At 48.6% G+C, this 21533-nt stretch overlaps 1 protein-coding gene across 6 annotated transcripts in view; it reads right to left on the reverse strand.

Annotated features, from left to right (window-relative positions):
* Positions 1-4543: 4543 nt before the first annotated feature.
* Positions 4544-21533, reverse strand: part of ANAPC1 (anaphase promoting complex subunit 1) — a 61940-nt gene continuing 44950 nt past the window's right edge. For all 6 annotated transcript variants that reach the window (XM_081903633.1, XM_081903632.1, XM_081903634.1 and 3 more), the window contains exons 38-48: positions 20131-20324; positions 18615-18701; positions 18306-18423; positions 18064-18141; positions 17325-17392; positions 16118-16256; positions 8523-8609; positions 7403-7498; positions 6883-7081; positions 5903-6037; positions 4544-4979 (exon numbers count right to left, since the gene is read on the reverse strand). In XM_081903633.1, coding sequence (XP_081759759.1) covers positions 4864-4979; positions 5903-6037; positions 6883-7081; positions 7403-7498; positions 8523-8609; positions 16118-16256; positions 17325-17392; positions 18064-18141; positions 18306-18423; positions 18615-18701; positions 20131-20324 — 1317 coding nt within the window. In that variant the 3' untranslated portion in view covers positions 4544-4863. The remainder of the gene's footprint in view (positions 4980-5902; positions 6038-6882; positions 7082-7402; positions 7499-8522; positions 8610-16117; positions 16257-17324; positions 17393-18063; positions 18142-18305; positions 18424-18614; positions 18702-20130; positions 20325-21533) is intronic.

Raw genomic sequence — 21533 nt, forward strand, 5'->3', positions numbered from 1 at the left:
TGTAACGGGCGCCAGAAATGAAAGTCGCCTTGCTCGGCTCACATCATTGGTGCGGCGGGTCACGTTACCGGCTGGTTTCAAATTTTGTGTGACAGCTTGGAAAAAAGAAAAAACCCCGAAAAAGGAAACAGGAAGCTTCTCTCTCGGATCTAATTATGACACGCTTGCTGTGCAAAGCTTTTCACTCATCGGGCTCCTTCCTCCACCACCAACGAAGATCTTTTGCTCCTGCCCAACTCGGCGGTTCGAATCCCTGCTCGGCCCTGCTCCTGCCAACCTAGCAGTTCAAAAGCACGTCAAAGTGCAAGTACAGTGGTACCTCGGGTTAAGTACTTAATTCGTTCCGGAGGTCCGTTCTTATCCTGAAACTGTTCTTAACCTGAAGCACCACTTTAGCTAATGGGGCCTCCCGCTGCCGCCACGCCGCCGGAGCCCGATTTCTGTTCTCATCCTGAAGCAAAGTTCTTAACCTGAAGCACTATTTCTGGGTTAGCGGAGTGTGTAACGTGAAGCGTATGTAACCTGAAGCGTATGTAACCCGAGGTACCACTGTAGATAAATAGGTACCACTCCGGTGGGAAGGTAAACGGCGTTTCCGTGTGCTGCTCTGGTTCTCTAGAAGCAGCTTAGTCATGCTGGCCACATGACCCGGAAACTGTACGCCGGCTCCCTTGGCCAATAAAGCGAGATGAGCGCCGCAACCCCAGAGTTGACCTAATTGTCAGGGGTCCCTTTACCTTTTTAACTAAAGGTTGAAAATGAAGCATGCTTTGCATGTGTGTGTTAGGTTCCTCTGCCATCAGAGGCGACCTGAATCTCAGTTTGCTGGGAATAGTCAAACTGGGGAGCTCAAGCTGGGCGCTGTGAGAACAGGATTCTTAGCTAAATGGGTCTGCGACCCGATCCAGCAGGGCTCTTTTGGACCTCAGGTACTTGCTGCTTTAACAAAACACCAGGATCCGGGGTGGGGTGGGGTTGAGGAGTTCATCAGCTCTCCAAGTGCAACTTGAGTGCCAACGATTGACTGATGGTCAAAGATCTGGAAACCAAGCCTTAGGAGGATCGGTTTGGGGGAGCTGGGAATGTTTAGCCTGGTAAAGAGGAGGAGACTGAGAGGAAATAAGACAGCCATCTTATATCGCAAGGGCTGCCACATGGAAGATGGAGCAAGCTGGTTTTCTCCTGCTCCGGAGGGTAGGACCCGAACCAATGGCTTCACCTTACAAGAAAGGAGATTGCGACTTAACATCGGGAAGAACTTTCTGACAGTAAGAGCTGTTCAACTGTGGAACAGACTCCCTCGGAAGGTGGTGGACCCTCCTCCTTTGGAGGTTTTTAAGCCATCTGTCATGGATACTGAAATATACTCGGAGTCGAGTGTGGACTTCATGCTCTTTATTCAGCTCATAGTAGTGAGGAATGAAAATTCCCCCCAAATATCTGCTTTATATACATTATTTACACAATGGGCCGCACGTGATTGGCTAATTCTGGGATTCTCCTGTAGGCCAATCAGGTTGCGGATTCACTTCCACCTGGAGCTGGATTGGGTGGCTCCTGCAGATCAATCATACTGCTGCATTGTTCTAGGACCAATCAGACTGCTGCATTCTGGACCCTATTGTTCTAGGACCAATCAGACTGCTGCCTTTTGGATCCTATTCAACTCAGTACATAACAGATACTTTAGCTGAGATTCCCACATTGCAGGGGGTTGAACTAGAGGATCTTTGGGGGGCCCTTCCAACTCTATGCTTCTACTGCTATTCTCCCAACAAATGAAATAAACTTCTGCAGTTTAGTTATAAATAGGATTTATATAAAAGAGGAATGTGGCCTTCCCCCCCTTGACACTCTTCCTCCCCTTGCTTTCTAAACGTTGCCAGTTTTAACACATGGATTCGCAGCTGTGTATCAGCTGTGCGTGCAATAATTAATTTAGGCGAATTGTAAAATTGGCTAAGCAAGGAGTTGAGGTCGCACACTTGCATGAGTGTGCTATGCATTTGTATACTGTCTTGCTTGCTTAGGGATCAAGAATAAAATACCATTTTGCTGTACATATATTAATTTTTAAGTTTAAAGCAACAGCTATAGTTTGGATTTTCATGGTTTCTGTTCTCTTTGCTAGCTTTCTTGGTTCCTTATCGCCACCCATTTAGCTTGCATGCTGCAAGCACAGATACATTCCTAGACTAATATCCCATCAGGAACTGCAGTGTGTAACATAGTGTCACAGTCCGGTTCACAGGCGATTGAAGTCCTGGCTGGGGACGATGGGACTGGGGGCAAGATGGCGGGGTGGGAGCAGGAATGGGGAGTCCAGAAGCCAGCAGTCAGAAGCCAAGAGTCCGAGGGTCAGAGAGCCGGAAGTCAAGAAGCCAAGGGTCCAAGGGTCAGGAAGCAAGGAGTCATGAAGTCAAGGGTCCGAGGATCAAGAAGCAAGGAGTCAAGCGCAGCAAGGCAGGGAACGTGTTGCTGTGGCAAAGAGCTGAAGGGAAAATGCTGCCCTTATATCCCTTCCCAGTTTTTGCCATCAGGTGCTGTGAGTTACCAATTGGCCTCACCTGTGTGGCCATACCTTGCCTCTTCAGAACAAACTTAGGAAGGCCCCAGTCCTCCAGTCCTATTGGTCACAGGGCCTGGCTCCTGCACGCACACCTGACACATAGCTTAGGTATAGAATGAATATGCACTGCATGCAGTGTGTTCCGGGTTCGGTTTCTGACACCTGTTAAAAAAGGGGGAGAGAATTGTTGGCCTTCGGCTGCGGCTTGACCAGTGGTTCTCAAAGGGTGTGGCATGAGAGGATGGAAAGTGTGGCAGGAAGATTCCAGGGCCATCAAAGACACATTTAAACAGAGTATAGTATATAAGAAAATTCTTTGCAGAATACAGTGGTACCTCTGGATACGAATGGGATCTGTTCCAGAGCCCCGTTCGCATCCTGAAGCGAACGCAACCCGCGTCTGTGTGGGTTGTGATTTGCCGCTTCCGCGCATGCGCGTGACGTCATTTTGACTGCCTGCGCATGCACGAGCAGCGAAACCCAGAAGTAACGCGTTCCGTTACTTCCGGCTCACCGCAGAGTGCAACCCGAAAGCTCTCAATCTGAAGTAACTTCAACCCAAGGTATGACCGTATGGATAGATACCTTTTCAAAATAAGAGCAAGAGCATCAGGTGTTTTTCAATGTATTTCTTGTCAATTTAAACTTGGTGTGGTGCGAGCAAATTTTTTTATTCTGAAAGCGTGGCCCGGAGAAAAAGAGTTTTGAGAACCACCGGGCTAGACCATAACTCAGCATGACACTGGCCATGCTGGTTGGGGCTGAGGTCCACAAACTTCTAGAAGACTACAGGTTCCACAACTACTGTGAGCATGAAGACCCTTCAGAGGAAGAGTCACAGTGGAACAGACTTCACTGGAAGGTGGTGGACTCTCCTTCACTGGAGGTTTCTAAAGAGGTTGGAGGTCCACCTATCAGGGATTCTTCCCTCTGCAGCCACAGCAGGCGCTGTGATTCTCCAGCAGTTTGCCTTCACCCCTGGAGGTGCACTCCATTGTCTCTCGAGACAGCCGGATGCCAACAAAAATAGGTTTGGCTGATAGGGTTGTAACTAGCCCAGGTTTTAAAGGATATTCAATACTGGTGCTGTTAAGTTTTTCATACGTACTTTGCAGGATTCAACTAAGTTGTTCCATGCATGGAACAACGTGTGCTTCCTCCTGCAGCCCCTAAATCTGTTCTGGAGGGCTGGGGGCACACAGGGGAAGAAAGTCCTGTTGCACAAACAGACTGTTCCCCCCACATCTTAGCACTAAGTTGAATTCCACCCACTGTTTTATACAGTGGTACCTCAGGTTACATACGCTTCAGGTTACAGACTCCGCTAACCCAGAAATAGTACCTCGGGTTAAGAACTTTGCTTCAGGATGAGAACAGAAATCATGCTCCGGTGGCGCAGCGGCAGCAGGAGGCCCCATTAGCTAAAGTGGTGCTTCAGGTTAAGAACAGTTTCAGGTTAAGAACGGACCTCCAGAACAAATTAAGTTCTTAACCCGAAGTACCACTGTACTTTTAAAAACCACCTTGGGTGGGCTATACTGAAAAAGGTGGCTAATTTTATAAATTTTATAAATAACTAAGCAGATCACAACATAAGGAAAACTGTATTACTGGGTGGGTTGGAAGAAAGTCGAAGCGGCACAGGGCTAGAATTTTCATTGGCACCCCTGTGTTTCTTGTAACATATAGTTCCTCTCTGAAAGTGCATGGATCTGATGGATAGCCAGCACTCTCACCCTCACTACCATTCTATACTGAAGGAATATGCATGGCAGTAGTAGTATACTATAGGTTTTGCTTGTTTTGAGCGATCAGACTTTGGAAATATATGTGCAAAGGTGACTTCAAAGAAGGCACTGAGCTGAGCTCTGTGTGTTTCTCCCACCTGGAGATTCAAAGCGCAACATTTAGAAGAAACGGCCAACGTAGCGCTGCTAGTTCAAAGATGCCGTGTCAAAAAGAGCTGTTGACAAATTGATTCCAGGTGGTTTATTTTCCCAGTTCATCATCAATATTTCTCTCTCTCTCTCTCTCTTTTGGCAAACAAGCTTTATTTACAAAAAGTAAACATATTCATTAGCACGGGCATGTAAACCGTCCAACAATATATAAAGCTCTCTCTTTTTTTTAATCACTCTCAAAACATAAAAAGGGAATGGAAAACGCCGAGGAAGAAGTTTGTAAACTTAGAAAGCAAAGTCTGACTTCATCAGTGCATCTTTCGACCGATGTCAAATGCTAAATGGATACTGGCGTTTTGGTCGCTCGGTTGTGTCAAATTCAAGTTATTGCTTTCACAAAAACATTGCCTGTGGATTCCCCAGCAACAGAGGGGCGAGTCTTAGAAGGGCACGGACTGGCATTCCCAGGGGCTTGAATTTCAACAGCAACTCAGAGAAGGTTGTGCAACCTAGAAGGATAAAAGAGAAGGGGGGGGATGATTACACCTTCAAGTAGAACAAATATACCAAAACAATGCATTTTAGATGCAGAAACTCTGCTTCAGCACAGAACAGTTCATACCTGTTGTGTTATAGATAGACAGATAATTTATTACGGTCAAAGACCAGCTCACATAACATAACACAATAAAAACAGCGTTCATAAAGATAAAATATACAATTGGAGCAGATTGCAGCAATAGCTCATGAGTTAAAATTGAGATATATACATAGACCCGTACAACTGAGATTTCGGATACCATAAAAAATTGACCCTGAGGCGCCCCGAAGGGCAATTTCAGCATTTCCCTAGTAAGCTGTTTTATTCTAGAGGATGTACCTGTTGTGTGTATAAAATATGTCGCTGCATTTTACATTTTATTATGTTTTTATATTCTGCTGGAAGCTGCCCAGAGTGGCTGGGGAAACCTAGCCAGATGGATGGAGTATAAATATTATTATTATTATTATTATTATTATTTGCACTGCCATAAACTCATTTTGTTATATTATTATCATTGTTATTTATTCAGCTCCTGCCTTCTTGTTCCTTACAACTGGTAAAGTACTACTAAAGAGAGCAACCGCGTGTTGGCCAAATGAACATATTGCAATTTATTGAGAGGCTGAAGCTCAGGAGCAGAGCACAAGGCTTGCACGGAAAAAGACCCATATTCAGTTTCCAACATCTCTGGGTGGCTCCGATTCCTTCATTGCAGGGGGTTGGACTAGATGACCCTTGGGTTCCCTCCCAACGCTACAATTATAAGATTAGGCTTAGGTTGAGATGGACCAACTTTTGCATTTTTGTACAGTGTTGGTAATCCATGGTTTTCTGTGTTCTTTCCCCGCCCCCAATAAATCGTGATTAAGAGCTGGGTTTTAATCTTACCTTCCAAGCCTCCAGCTAGCAGCTGTGCCGGTGTTGGAACAGAATGATATATGAGGAAGCAAGCCAATATACTTAGCTGAGATTCGTCGGTTGGCTGTCCACTTAAATAGGAGTGCAAGCAGATGTCGCCTCCAGCTGCAACACACAAGAGAGGTGAAGCTCAGATTTAGCAGATGGAAGCGCAGCAAAATGTTGCAGTGTGGAATGTTCCTGGTTCAAGGTTCTGACAAGCAAGGGCATCTATGAATGCAACCAGCTCAAGGATATCATGCACTCACTAACTGCTGATTTGCCCCTTATATACAATGCCCAGAGAGAGAGAAATATTATCTATTCTTAAGTGGTTCTCGGGCCGATTCCACCCAGGAAATAACTGAAATTAGCTGATGAAGACAAAATGCTTTTGTTTTTGTTTTAAATTTCCTAATGTTGAAGCTGGTTTTTTTTTAAAAAAAAAAAAAACTATTAGCAGCAATATAAAAAAAAGCAGTGTTAAGAAAATTGGTTTGCATTTTTGTTTTGTTTTTGAGATTGTCTATTGGTTTTACAGTGGTACCTCGGGTTACATATGCTTCAGGTTACATACGCTTCAGGTTACAGACTCCGCTAACCCAGAAATAGTACCTCGGGTTCAGAACTTTGCTTCAAGGGGAATAGAGGGAGAGGAAGTTCCACTGACCACGTGGAAGTTATTTGGCTCGCACAATGACTTAACTGGATTCAGCCCATACAGAGCCAGATGTTTTTATTTTTGGAACGGCTTCAAATCACGGTAAGAACCGAATCGTTTTAAGACTTTCTGGCTTGCGCACACACGCACAAAAACCTTACTAGAGATTACAAATGAACATCGGTTCATTTGGGGGCAGAAATTCATGGTCTTAGGAATTCATGGTCTATGTTGCCATTAAGAGGAGAGTCATATCTGCCAGCTGAACAGAACTTGCTTCATTTAGCAGTAAATCCTCTGCTATTTTTACCTTGCAGCCACTGATCCAAGGTATTATCGATGGAACACTTAATCACAGGTAAAAACTCAGAGTTCATAAAAAGGCCCCGGTGTGGATTTTTTCTCATTCTCTCCTGGTGACTTCTGGAATTGAAAAATTCTAGAACCAACTTTATCTGCCACAAGTCAAATGTCTCTGACATTTCTCTTTTTTCCAGTCTTCTCACAGCCTAGCGGAAAAGGAAAAGGAGCTTGAATTAACTCAATACTGTTGGAGCTACAGAAAACTAGTTTATAAAATGAGTCGTTTAGAGACTTACATAATCAGAAAGCAAGATTAGGGGGAGCTTGCAAGATCAGTGTCACAAGGTGCCATGAATCTGCTACGACTACTCGTTCATGCAGACACGTTTCCACAGGTTAAAAATCAAGATATATTGCGAGTACAAATGCAATAGGCTTTTCGTCTTTGCTTTCTTAACGGGCAAAAACCAGCAGGAAAATAAGCAACAGTTTGCTGAAATGAAAAGGATTGCGCAGCATGCTTTTACCTGGTCAATGGCGATGTAAGCCGGCAACATTTCGGGATTTTCTTGAGTAACACATTCGTACAGGATAGAAGAGAAAAGGTCGAACACTTCCTGTTTCTAAAAAAATGAAAAAGAGGTACATGTTGCAGTGGGTGGGGAGCCAGATGTTGCTGGAATATAACTCCTATTGCCACTGACCATTGGTCTTGCTGGCTAAGGCTGATGGAATCCAATAATAACAACAACAACAACAACAATAATAAAGGTCGTGATTGACTCTGGGGTTGCGGTGCTCATCTCGCTTTATTGGCCAAGGGAGCCAGCATACAGCTTCCGGGTCATGTGGCCGGCATGACTAAGCCGCTTCTGGCGAACTAGAGCAGCGCACGGAAACACCGTTTACCTTCCCCCCGGAGCGGTACCTGTTTATCTACTTGCACTTGACATGCTTTTGAACTGCTAGGTTGGCAGGAGCAGGGACCAAGCAACGGGAGCTCACCCCGTTGCGGGGATTCAAACCGCCAACCTTCTGATTGGCAAGTCCTAGGCTCTGTGGTTTAACCCACAGCGCCACCCGCATCCCTCTAATAATAATAATAGTAATAATTTATTATTTATACCCAGCCCATCTGGCTGGGTTTCCCCAGCCACTCTGGGTGGCTTCCAACAAAGATTAAAAATACATTAAAACATCAGTTATTAAAAACTTCCCTAAACAGGGCTGCCTTCAGACATCTTCTGAACATCAGATAGTTGTTTATCTCGTTGACATCCAATGGGAGGGCGTTCCACAGGGCAGGCGCCACTACCGAGAAGGCCCTCTGCCTGGTTCCCTGGCATCTGGTTCCCTGGCAAGCTGCCCACACTGGCATACTGCCTACTCTGCTGGTACTTTAATTAAACTTTGGAGAGCCTGATTTTGTCAACTAGAATGCGAATAGTCCCACCCATACGTTCTTTTATTTTTAAATTCCTCCTGTGCAAAACCAGGATACTCTAGTCTTCCCAAAGCCTTACAATAATACCCAGCAATTGGGCATTTGCAGGCATGCTGTCTCTGACAGTGGAGTTTCGCGTTGGATCTGCCGAAGCCTGCCTTTTAATATTTTTTTTAAGCTAGGTTTTGCACCTGACAACTTACTTGCCCCGTGTTTGCAGCCGGTTTGCAGAAATAGTCAGCGAATGAAAGCAGCGCAGGATCAGATGTAAAAGCAGAAATAGCTTCTGGCTGAAAAGGAAGGTGACATTTAAAATTAAGGATTGTTTCCTTCTTTGCGGTTCATGGGGAAAGTGCAATTCATACAACCCTTCCTCTCTGCAGGCTGCCACCTCCCAGACAAATGATCCAGCCTTCTTGGAAAAAAATGTAATGGAGATAATACTACCTGTCAGGGTTTCTGGGAGAGAGGAGGAGATGACAGAGGAGACGGAGAGCGAGTGGGAGGAGGGGCAGAAGGATGAGGAAGAAGATGACGGAATTCTGAGGGAATCCACGAGTCTGAGCAGCGAGTCAGAGGATTCTCAAAAGGGGGTTACCTTAATCAAGCAAAAGGGAGGAGAAGGGAGAAGCGGAGAGGAGCCCAGTGGAAGACAGACGCAGCAAGAGGCGTCTCAGCCGGAACGGAGTAAAGGGGGTGGAGTCGTCAGCCTCTCGGAGGGAGCAGGATTAGGAGAGAACAGAGAAAGGGGGTTGGAGCAAGGTGTTCAGCCGGAAAGGGTGGAGAGCAGAACAAGGGGTGGTGTAGCGGTCGAAAGAAAGGTCAGCAGCAACGTACGCGCGCCAAGTTCAAACGTAGAGGCGCGCGGAAGTGGAGAGAGCTCAGGGGAGGAGCCCGGCCCTAAAGCCAGAAGGAGGGGGGAAGAGGCGGCAGAGGATTCAGCCTCAGGCGAGTCACGGAGAGAGGGAACCCAGGGGGGCAGGAAGACCCTGCGGAAAAGAAAGGAGAGGAAGAGGTGGTCTAGAGCCAGGCTATTAAGTTGGTGTGGAAGAGGGGAGGAGTCAGAGGGGACTTCAGCGGTCTAACGTGACAGACGTACGGCCACGATGCTGAACTGTACGAGAAGCAGAAATCTTCAATAAACTTTTCCTGTAAATAAACTGCAACGGAGTGAGGTCTCTTGTGAGCTGGGACCCGTCCTGGGTGGCCGTGACAGTAAGTCCCCTCTCCGAAAGCAAAAAATTTTTTTTGCGAAGCTCACGAACGGGAGCAGCCATGAGCGCTGAGGAGCAGCTGGTTGCACTGCGGGATCAGGTTACCGCTCTCACATCGGCAGTCATTGCTTCGCAGAAGAAGAATGACGACTTGGAGAAGACGTGCCAGGATTTGCAGGCAAGGTGGGAACACGCGGACAGGGCGGGGGCCCCAGGTTCCAGAGCGGAGGGCATTGCGCTTGGACGGAGGGGGGGTGCCCTGGTTCCGCATTTTAATGGCAACTTGCAAGACTATCCCAATTTCAGAGCGGACGTCGTATATGCACTGCATTTACTCCGTCACGATTTTAAAGATGAGGAGGAGAAAGTGGGGTTCATTGTTTCGCACCTGCATGGGGAGGCCAGGGCTTGGCTACGCAATCTGTGGCGCGAAGATGGACCGGCCCGTCGCAATTCAACTGCGTTCATCAAAGCGATGGATTCTTGTTTTCAATCCTCTGTGGATGTGGACATTGCGCGCCGTCAAATGCACGGGCTGAGGCAGGGGAAAGCGACTGTGCGCCAATACCACTCTAAATTTTTTGCATTGCTCACCGCCTTAGATTGGCCAAAGGACAGTAAGCCGGTCAGAGATCTTTTTTGGGAGGGATTGAGCCCCCCCATCAAGGATGAGATCGCTAGGGGGGACAGACCCCAGACCCTAGAAGACGTGGTGCAACGGGCTTTAGCTATTGGAATTCGACATGAGGGACGTCCGTGGCACGAGGAGGACGGGCCCCAAGCGCGTGCGCAAGCGAGGACTCTCCCTTTTGTGCACAGGGATTTCAGCCGTGCGCACCCCTCGCCAATGGGGAAGGACAGCGAGGAGCCAATGGAGATTGGTGGTGCTAGGGCTCAGAAGCCATCCCAGAGCCCTGTCCCTGGTGCAGCCAAAGCGAAGCCTCCTAGAGGAACCAGGAAGTGTTACATCTGTGACAGTGCGCACCATATGGCGAAAGAGTGCCCCCAGAGGCTCCAGAAGCACACTGCAGCACTGGCAACTGTAACAGCAGAGGTGCAACCAGGGGAGCAGCTTCAGGGAAACGACAATGCCTGGCTGGAAGCAGAGCTACTGGGGCTCAGCCAGGCGGATCTGTAGACAAGCCCCCAGCATCACTGCAGAGCGTGGACCCTTTGCCTCCCAGACCGGCAGTTCTGCTCACAGCAACACTCCAGTTGCCTGATGGGAGACTCCTCGAGGTTCCAATAACGATCGATTCGGGAAGCAACGCCGACTTCGTGGGACTGCAGTTCGTTAAGCAGCACAACATGGCGCTCCTGCCTGCAACGACGCCTCTAAACGTGGTCACGGTAGACGGCAGGAAGTTGCTGGGGGGGCAAGTGGTGCAGCAAACCCCTCCCATGATGATGCAGATTGGCAACCATCGAGAACTTATTAGTTTCAATGTCACCCACTTATCGGACACGCCCATCGTGTTAGGCATGAGTTGGCTGGAGAGGCACAGTCCCGCGGTTGCGTGGTACCAGCGGCAGATCACCTTTTGTTCATCGTATTGTGCTCAGCATTGCTTTCAGACCGATCAGGGAGGAGAAGCCGAGCAGCAGTTGCATCTGGGTATGGTGCAAACAGTGCCTCACAAGTACCAGGACTTCTTGGAGGTTTTCTGTGAGAAGGAAGCTGACAAGTTGCCGCCTCACAGACCTTACGACTGCGCGATTGATTTAGTGCCAGGGGCGCAACTGCCTGCTGCCAAGCTGTACTCCATGTCGGAAGACGAGATGCAAGAGCTTCGGGAGTTCATAGACCATAACCTCAAGCGAGGTTTCATCCAGGAATCTAAAGCAGCGGGTGGCAGCCCTGTGTTCTTTGTGAAGAAGAAAAACACGCCCCAAAAAAGGCTTATAGTGGATTACAGGTTCATAAACAGCTTGACTAAGCCCAAAGCTTTCCCCATGCCCAAGATTGACGACCTTTTAGCGACCGTCAGGAGGGGCAAGATTTTCACCAAGCTGGACCTACGTGGAGCTTACAATCTCATCCGCATCCGGAAAGGAGATGAGTGGAAGACCGCCATGTTCACCCCTCTGGGCACATACGAATACAGAGTCATGCCTTTCGGTCTCCAAAATGGCAGCCACGTTTTTCAAGCATTTATGCACCACGTGCTAGCAGGTCTCCTCTACAAGAAGTGTGTCTGCTTTCTCGACGATATCCTGATTTTCTCGGAATCGCCGGAGGATCACGATAAGGACGTGAGGGAGGTCCTGCAGAGGCTGAAGGACCACAGGTTGTACGTCAAGTTGGAAAAATGCCAGTTTGATGTCAGAGAGGTTGATTTCCTTGGCTACAAGTTGTCCGACGAGGGACTGGCCATGGACAGGGCTAAGGTTCAAGCGCTGTTGGACTGGAAAAGCCCTCGAAATCGGAAAGAGGTCCAGAGGTTCATCGGCTTTGCCAATTTTTACCGCAAGTTTATTAAAGGTTTTGCGAACGCGACGGCGGCTATCACTGACACCCTCAGTTCCAAGAAGAAGAAGTTCGTCTGGACCGAACAAGCGGAGCGGTCCTTCCGGACGCTTAAAGGTCTTTTCGCCTCCGAAGAGCAGCTGCTCCACGTGAATCCCGGCAGACCCATGCGGGTAGAGACCGATGCGTCAGACAGAGCGGTTGGGGCCGTTCTTTTGCAAGAGGATTCACAAGGCAACTGGAGACCGGGTGCGTTCTACTCCCGGAAGCTCAGCAAGACGGAGCGCAATTATACCATATGGGACAGGGAGTTGTTGGCCATTCATGCAGCTTTCAAAGCGTGGCGACACTTCTTAATAGGAGCCAAGCACACGGTGCAAGTCCGCACGGATCACAAGAACTTAGAGTATTGGCGGACGGCTAAGTTACAGACCCAGCGACACATGCGCTGGGCGGAGTTCTTTGCGGATTTCGACTTCAAAATAGAATACATCCCAGGAGACTCCAATGTTATTGCAGACGCGCTGTCCCGAAAGCCGCAATACTTGGAGGAAGCAGCTCCAATCGCAGCAAAGCACATTTTCGCACCGCAGGCGTGGACGTGCGCTACCATCGCAGTCGACCTGGACGCGGTGCGACGCGCGTTGCAAAGGGATCAGTTTGCACAGTCCAAGATGGAGGAGCTACGCGGAGGGTCGCGAGACAACGATGAGTTCCAATTGCAAGATGGACTTTTGACTCGTAAGGGTGCCCTTTACGTGCCCACCGACGATCTTCGAGCCAAGGTTCTGCAACAATTGCATGACGCCCCTAGTGCAGGCCATTTCGGCAAAGAGAAGACGATGGAGTTGGTGGCTAGAGACTTTTGGTGGCCCCAGATGAGAGGAGAGGTGGCGGACTACGTCGCCAGGTGTGATATCTGCCAGAGGTCCAAACCAGTGCACCAGAAGCAGGCGGGATTGCTAGAACCGCTGGAGACACCGCAGCAACCGTGGGAGAGGGTAGCGTTGGACTTTGTTACGGACCTGCCCAGCTCCAGAGGTAAGACGGCGGTGTTAGTGGTGGTGGACTTGTTCACCAAGATGGCGCATTTCATCCCTTGTGCCAAGGTGGCGACGGCAGAACAGACCGCAAAGCTCTTCATCGATCACGTCTTCAGAGTGCATGGACTTCCGCAGTCCGTCTTGTCCGACAGGGGGCGCCAGTTTGTTTCCACTTTCTGGCGAAAGCTTCTGGGCATCTTGCACGTCAAAATCAACCTGACATCGGCGAGACATCCACAAACCAACGGTCAAGCGGAGAGGGTCAACGCGATCATGCAGCAGTACCTGCGGTGCTACGCCAACCAGCGACCTGCGGCGTGGGTGGACTATCTGCCGATGGCTGAATTCGCCTACAACAACACGAAACACGCATCCACCGGGGTGACGCCTTTCTTCGCGAACAATGGCCGTCATCCCAGAACCTTCCCGAGATTTGCGGCACCAGGAGGGGGGGGGCCTCAAGATGCCGACCAGTTTGCAGCGGAGTTGCAAGAGGTGCACGAGGAGCTGCGGAGACATTTGGAGCTGGCAAAACAGGCGTATAAGGTGCAGGCCGATAAGCACAGGAGGGCGGGAGAGGACATCCAGATTGGGGACTGGGTGTGGTTAGCAGCCCACGCGATGCCGGCCAGGTCATTGGCCAAGAAGAAGTTAGGACACAGGCAGCTAGGGCCATATCAAGTTGAGGCTAAGATCAATCCGGTGGCTTTTCGTCTAGCCCTTCCGGAGGGTTCCAGGGTGCACCCGGTCTTTCATAGGTCGGTGCTCACTCCCTACAAAACCCCACACAGGTTTCAAGAGTCAGGAGCACTCCTAGAGCCACGTAGGAGGGCGCCTGAGGGGGGGGAATCGCCAAGACCAGAACCTCTTAACGAGGTCACAGAGATACTGGACTCGAGATGGGGGGAGGAGGGAGTTGAATATTTTCTAGCCAGGGAAGGCACTCCGGCCTCTGCCAATAGCTGGGTGCCGGGTTACGCGTTGGACGAACCCCTGTTGAAGGAGGAGTTCCATGCACTTTTTCCGCACAAGCCCATGCCCGAGGAGTATTTTGATGATTGGCTTTTCACGCCCACTTTGTCAGACAGCACGTTCGAGGGTTTCTCCTCACCCGAGGGCCATACGCCCGAAACAAGCCCGACCAGGGATCCGAGACTGGGGGGGGAGGAGACAGGCCCTTGTTGGTGGGTGGATCAGCCAAGGGAGGCATGGAGTCAGAGATGGATGGTAGGTCCTTGGCAGGCAGCGCCAGGAGAAGCAGTGATGGAGGAAGAGACTGTAATGTCTGTGGGTGGGGAACCCGAGTTCGAACACACATATACGGAGATGACAGAGGAGAACGTTGAAGTGGACAACTTGTATCCTGAACCGACCCCGGAAGAACCACGTTTTCCTCAACCTGCACCCGGCGAGCGGGAGGGGGGAAGGGGGGGCTTCGAGGGGGGGATGGATGTCAGGGTTTCTGGGAGAGAGGAGGAGATGACAGAGGAGACGGAGAGCGAGTGGGAGGAGGGGCAGAAGGATGAGGAAGAAGATGACGGAATTCTGAGGGAATCCACGAGTCTGAGCAGCGAGTCAGAGGATTCTCAAAAGGGGGTTACCTTAATCAAGCAAAAGGGAGGAGAAGGGAGAAGCGGAGAGGAGCCCAGTGGAAGACAGACGCAGCAAGAGGCGTCTCAGCCGGAACGGAGTAAAGGGGGTGGAGTCGTCAGCCTCTCGGAGGGAGCAGGATTAGGAGAGAACAGAGAAAGGGGGTTGGAGCAAGGTGTTCAGCCGGAAAGGGTGGAGAGCAGAACAAGGGGTGGTGTAGCGGTCGAAAGAAAGGTCAGCAGCAACGTACGCGCGCCAAGTTCAAACGTAGAGGCGCGCGGAAGTGGAGAGAGCTCAGGGGAGGAGCCCGGCCCTAAAGCCAGAAGGAGGGGGGAAGAGGCGGCAGAGGATTCAGCCTCAGGCGAGTCACGGAGAGAGGGAACCCAGGGGGGCAGGAAGACCCTGCGGAAAAGAAAGGAGAGGAAGAGGTGGTCTAGAGCCAGGCTATTAAGTTGGTGTGGAAGAGGGGAGGAGTCAGAGGGGACTTCAGCGGTCTAACGTGACAGACGTACGGCCACGATGCTGAACTGTACGAGAAGCAGAAATCTTCAATAAACTTTTCCTGTAAATAAACTGCAACGGAGTGAGGTCTCTTGTGAGCTGGGACCCGTCCTGGGTGGCCGTGACACTACCCCTTAGCAAAAAGCTCTGACCTGAAAAATAGATTCATACAGCTGAAAATCTTGCTACCTTACCAGTACAGCTGAGCCAACAAAGTGGTATCATCTCAGCCCTTTGGGGGAGAATGAGACAGGCGGCTGAAACTTCCCCCAACGCAGGTCAGTTTCTCATTTTGCACTGACGTGAGGTGCCACAGGGGCCAACGCGGAGACGTTTGGAGTCTTCCCGGTGAAATTTGCACCAGAATGACAGCTGCCTCTCACAGCTTGCGTTAATTTTCCAAGGTTGGCCTTTTCCTTATAACCACTGGCCTCACAACCTGACGGAAATTTCAGGTTTTTTCGCTTTTTGCTTGTTACAGTGGTGCCTCGCAAGACGAAATTAATTCGTTCCGCGAGTTTTGTCGTCTTGTGATTTTTTTGTCTTGCGGAGTGCGGGTTCGCTGGGTATTAACGGCTTTACAAAAAAGGAAGCAAACTCTCTCAAAGGGAAGCAAACTCCCATAGGGAAAATCGTCTTGCGAAGCAACGCAAAAAACGAAAAACCCTTTCGTCTTGCGCTGTATATACTGCAGGGGTCAACACACTTTTTCAGCAGGGGGCTGGTCCACTGTCCCTCAGACCTTGTGGGGGGCCGGACTATATTTTTTTGGGGGGGGGGGAAATGAACGAATTCCCAAGCCCCACAAATAACCCAGAGGTGCATTTTAAATAAAATGATACATTCTACTCATGTAAAAACACGGATTTAGAAGGCAATTGGGCCGGATCCAGCCCCTGGGCCTTAGTTTGCCTACCCATGTTATACAGTATAGTTTATATTTGTTGCAGCTTCTTTCACTCAACAGTGGACATAAGGACTACCTTGAACGCCCGGGCATCCACATTCCGGTGAGTGACAGTCTGCGCCAAAAGGCTTCGCCAACCCATTGGGTCCTCTTTGTATGAAAGCTGCCCAGCCCTCAGTTTTACATACAGTACTCCATCTTTTGAAAGAATTGATCTGCAAGAAGAAAGGAAGGTTTGAGGTTTTTTTCTTTCAGATTAAGAAGTTATCCATGCTAATTCACATATCTTGAGTAGAGATTATCATTGCACCATGTAACACCTGAAAGCATTACAAATTCCACACTCAGTTCCCTACCACAAACGCCGAGGTGAAGCACTGTTGTTTTATTCTGCAGAGTTTTCTCCACTGATATACAGTTATATCCAACATAGAACTCATTAGGTTCCCAGGTGGGCTCCCATCCAGGCACTGGCCAGACACACACCTGCTTAGCTTCAGCAAGGTGGCTGCATCATGAACCCATAAGCTATGCATTAAGAGTTGTCGGATAAGGATATCTGCATGTCTACTGTCATGAAGAATACAAAAGAGAAAGCCAAGAAAAAATGGCGGGGAGCAAATGTCACAAAATGGGAAGGAGCTATGAAGGTTAATCAGTGACCCAAAACAATATTTCAAAAAAGGGAAACCTAGATTTCCTTGAAGGCCTCTGACAGATTTCTTGCTTTTCTTTGAAGTAGGAACACCATTTTGAGGGACTGGTTGGCTATCTGCCCTAGATGTTTTCAATTCTATTAATTCTATTCTATTCAATTCAATTGATTTTATTGCCTGTTTTTACCCTGCTGATATATTCGCAAACCAGATGGAAGTGTGTGATAGTCCTGTTGCTGTTCTGTCAATTTCCACACTGTGTAACACCTTTGTTCCAGCAGTCTGCACTGGATCCATTTTATAACAGGCACAGAGTTGGATCTCAGGTGAGTTTCACGTGCAAAAGGGAGGAAACATCTTTTCTGCTTTGCAGAAGATGAGAAAAATCCTCAGGTGTTCCACACATAGGAGAAAATTGCTGGGTCAAGGTTGACACACACACACACATATATATAGTTAAAAACTGCATATCTGCTTAACACCAGCCACTGGACAACTCCTACAAGCAAACAGATTTTCCAACAATTGCAACAGCAGCTTAAATTTGGACTTTGGTGTGTCTGCAGTGCAACCATAATTGTGGACTGCTATACTGGTTACTGCAAAAGCTTCAGCATGACTACTTACTTTAAATGGTGTGTGCCTCTGCTTAAATCAATCAGCAGTTCCCAGTATCGGGGGCCTTTCACTCTGATCTGGAAACATAAGTAAAAATAATTATACATACTGGATGGGATCAAAACACCATGGGCAGTGTCACTCACACCCAGGGACTTTTAATGTCCTCCCTTTCAAGACCCAAAACTTGCATGGTTTATTACAGCGGTTCTCAACCTGTGGGTCCCCAGGTGTTGTTGGACTACAACTCCCATCATCCCTGAGCTCTGGCCTTGCTAGCTAGGGGTGATGGGAGTTGTAGTCCAACAACATCTGGGGACCCACAGGTTGAGAAAGGCTGGTTTATTAGACCTCTAGGAGCTGTACTCCGTATGTCACAAAAGATGCACCTGAAATGACATTCCACCAATGATCTTTCCATTCCTTAACCGGAAATCCAGAGCGGGACTGCAGGTGCAAAATAGTGGGGTGTGTGTGTGTTTTGCAAACCAAGTTTAAAAGAAGGGTTGTTAAACCGAGCAACCTAACCCCAAGCCCTGTCTCCACTAATTCTCATGTTATCGCACCCTACTTTCTATAATAAATATCAAACCTATGATGTCGTAAGGTGGCATGCCAAGGGACTATCCATTACATCTTGGAATTACACCATGGCTGCTTCAAACCCAGCTGATGGGAGTTGTAGACCAAAACAGCAGGAGAGGACCCAGCTGAAGAAGGCTGCTATAAAGCAAGCTCCGTCATATACCTGCTTCAGTAAGTGGAGTTCGGGAAGAAGAGTGGGTGCCATCAGTTCCTCGGTTGTTTCCTCATACCACTGAGTTCCCTTTGGTGGGGGGGGGGGGTAGAAATACAAAATAAACCACACACTTTAGTCAACCTGCATCACTGAAGAAAGCACATGACAACCATGCTGGCTCAGAGGGACTGTGTACATTCTGCCCCCACCCTTTTGAGTAAGTCCCCTTCACCCCACAGAACCAAGTCTACCTTGTAGGTAACCTCCAGCAGTGAGTAGCAAGGCGTATCTGTATCCACGTCCACAGGGACAAGGAGCCTGGGCTCTGCTGCCAGAACATACAGGTGCCGCAAGGCCTGGAGGTGATACCTGTGCATACAAAGAGTGCAGTTACTGCAGGAAGGTTATTTCAAGGCTCCATCCTGGATCTAAGTGCTTTCAACAGGCACTGGGAAACTGAAATAAAGCCTCCCAGGGTGCAGAACGCTTTATCTGTTGCTGGGTCCAACCGGGCTTTCCTAGGCTCTTTGTTTTAACCAAACCTGCTGGTTAAGCCTTACCTGTTATCCGTACTGTGAACTGGGAAGTGAGGATACACGGCACAAAGCAGGGCAGCAATGGAAGAATTTGAAGTGCTAAGTGAGTACCTGCAAAGAAAGAATATATACAGTCATACCTCATGTTACATTTCCTTCAGGTTGCGCATTTTCAGGTTGCATCCCATGCTGACCTGTAAGTACCAGAAAGGGTTACTTCCGGGTTTCGCCACTTGCGCAAAATGTCACGCGCATGCGCAGAAGCGGCGAATCACAACCCGCGCATGTGTAGACATGGGTTGCGTTCTTTTCAGATTGCGAACGGGCATCCAGAACGGATCCTGTTCTCAACCAGAGGCACCACTGTGTGTGTGTGTGTGTATATATCTACATATATGGGACACGGGTGGCACTGTGGGTTAAACCACAGAGCCTAGGACTTGCCGATCAGAAGGTCGGTGGTTCGAATCCCCGCAACGGGGTGAGCTCCTGTTGCTCAGTCCCTGCTCCTGCCGACCTAGCAGTTTGAAAGCACGTCAACGTGCAAGTAGATAAATAGGTACCGCTCCGGCGGAAAGGTAAACGGCGTTTCCGTGCGCTGCTCTGGTTCGCCAGAAGCGGCTTAGTCATGCTGGCCACATGATCCGGAAGCTGTACGCCAGCTCCCTCGGCCAGTAAAGCGAGATGAGCGCCGCAACCCCAGAGTCGGCCACGACTGGACCTAACGGTCAGGGGTCCCTTTACGTGTGTGTGTGTGTATATGCAATAAAAGAGCATGGAATTGGTGTTTATCCCCGCAAAGCAGAAATTAAGAGCAGGTTATCAAAGATATTCATTTCTAACAATAAATGTCTGCTCTGTGGGGCTATGCAAGGCAGCCCTAATTTAGTTCAGGGCCCAATGCAATGATCCAAATCGGGTTCCAGACCAATTCAGCCCCCAAATCTAAACAGAGGCATTGCAGACGCCTAATGCTTCATTAAGCTTCTAAACCAAAATTAAGCATGCAGTCAGTGGTGGGGGAGGGGGGGAGGAGACCTGCCAGTAGCGAGTCTCACCTGCATCATCTCCTTCTCCCACCCCTCCTTTTTGCTGACTTACAAACCCCACCACCACTTGTGATAGACGCAAATCGCTCCAGGTGGACCTGACCTGGGGTTGGCTCAGCACGAACAGGACAAATTCCAGATCCGCCAAATGAGTCCAGGGTCCAGGATTTGTCCAGACCAGATGCACAGCGCTATTGCTCAGCCCCTCAAATTTTTACCAGACACCTTCCTGTGTTTTTAACTCCTCCCTGCATTTCTGAGTCCTTTAAGACTGGAAATTGCTGGTGGTTCTTCTTTTGTTTTAATAAAACAAGGCCAAAGGCCACCTCAAGACTGCAATTAAGTGGTATACGATAATAACACAACAATATCTACTTTGGAAGGGGGAAGAAAGGATTGTGGACGTAACGAATATCCAGGGAGATATTGGGATGTTCATATGCATATTCGCTTTGAGGGGGAAGGGCTTCCCTTTGAAATGACGTTATTACCTTCCCCCTCCCAAAAAGAGGAGCCCGAGAGCCATATGATGCGCCATGTGGAACCCGTAGTTCATCTCCCCACCAGTCTTCTTGTGCATGAAGCGGCAGAGCTGGAGGACCTTCAGGTTTCCCGATCCCGCCATCACCATCGCAAGAGACATCAGCACCACGCTCAGGCAAGTCTCCAGGTTGTAGTGGCCTGCCTTAAATATGGACACAGAGGAGGCAAGTGGTCAGTTCCACTTGTATCTCCTAAGCAGGCAAGCAACACAATCCCAGGCTCAGGAAGAAGGAAGATCTTATTCAGAAATAGTAATAGTAATAATAATAAAGTAATAATAATAAATAATAATACCACCCTTCATCAGGGCAACTCCCCAGGATAAAAATACAGAATGAGAATGCAAAATACAGTGGTACCTCGGGTTACATACGATTCAGGTTACAGACTCCGCTAACCCAGAAATATTACCTCAGGTTAAGAACTTTGCTTCAGGATGAGAACAGAAATCGGGCTCCAGCGGCACAGCGGCAGAGGGAGGCCCCATTAGCTAAAGTGGTGCTTCAGGTTAAGAACAATTTCAGGTTAAGAACAGACCTCTGGAACGAATTAAGTACTTAACCCGAGGTACTACTGTACACAATAAAAGCAAAAGCAAACCAATAACTTCCCTCCCACAATCCTATGCACAGCTACTCCCGGAGTTCAATGGGACTTTCTCCTTGCTAAGTGTGTGTGTCTGGGTTTTAAAATAAGGACAACCATTAAGGTGTCTGTTGCAACCATTCCTCATAGGGGAGAGGCTGCTCCTTCATCTAAACTGGGAGCAGGCAAAAGTTAAGTCAGAACTCTTGGGTGGTCTGCAGCAGGCCAGGAAGGGGTTCCCAAATCGCCGAAGAGCAGCAAAACGTGTATGTCAATCTGGTTGCTGAAGTGAATAAACTTTTTGGGGGGACCAGGAGTTGATTTTTGCGTGAAAGGACGGTGAGCTCAATTGGCAGCCCCAGTCCCTTCCCCACTTGGAAAACCTCAGTCCAAAATGCAGTTCCCATTTAGATAATAATAATTATAACAATATATTATTTAATAATAATAACAAAAATAAATAAATGCATAAATACATTTATATCCCGCCCTCCCCAGCCAAAGCTGGGCTCAGAGCGGCTAACAACAGTAAAATAATACAGCATTCTAAAACCAATTCATTATAAAATCAGTTCATATCAAATTAATGGCAACCATTGGGCTAGCTAGAGTTCTGTGAGGATTACCAAAGGAGGGATCTCAAATAACCCCTGCTTTAGAATACCTGCACTGGTTTCCAGTTCATTTGCAGGCCCCATTCAAGGTCCTCAGGTGTGCTTAAAGCCGTAAACGACGCAGGCCCCTAATATCTGAAAGACCACATCCT

This window comes from Podarcis melisellensis (genome assembly GCF_964234715.1).
Source record: "Podarcis melisellensis genome assembly, chromosome: 3".
NCBI classification, from domain to species: Eukaryota; Metazoa; Chordata; class Lepidosauria; order Squamata; family Lacertidae; genus Podarcis; species Podarcis melisellensis.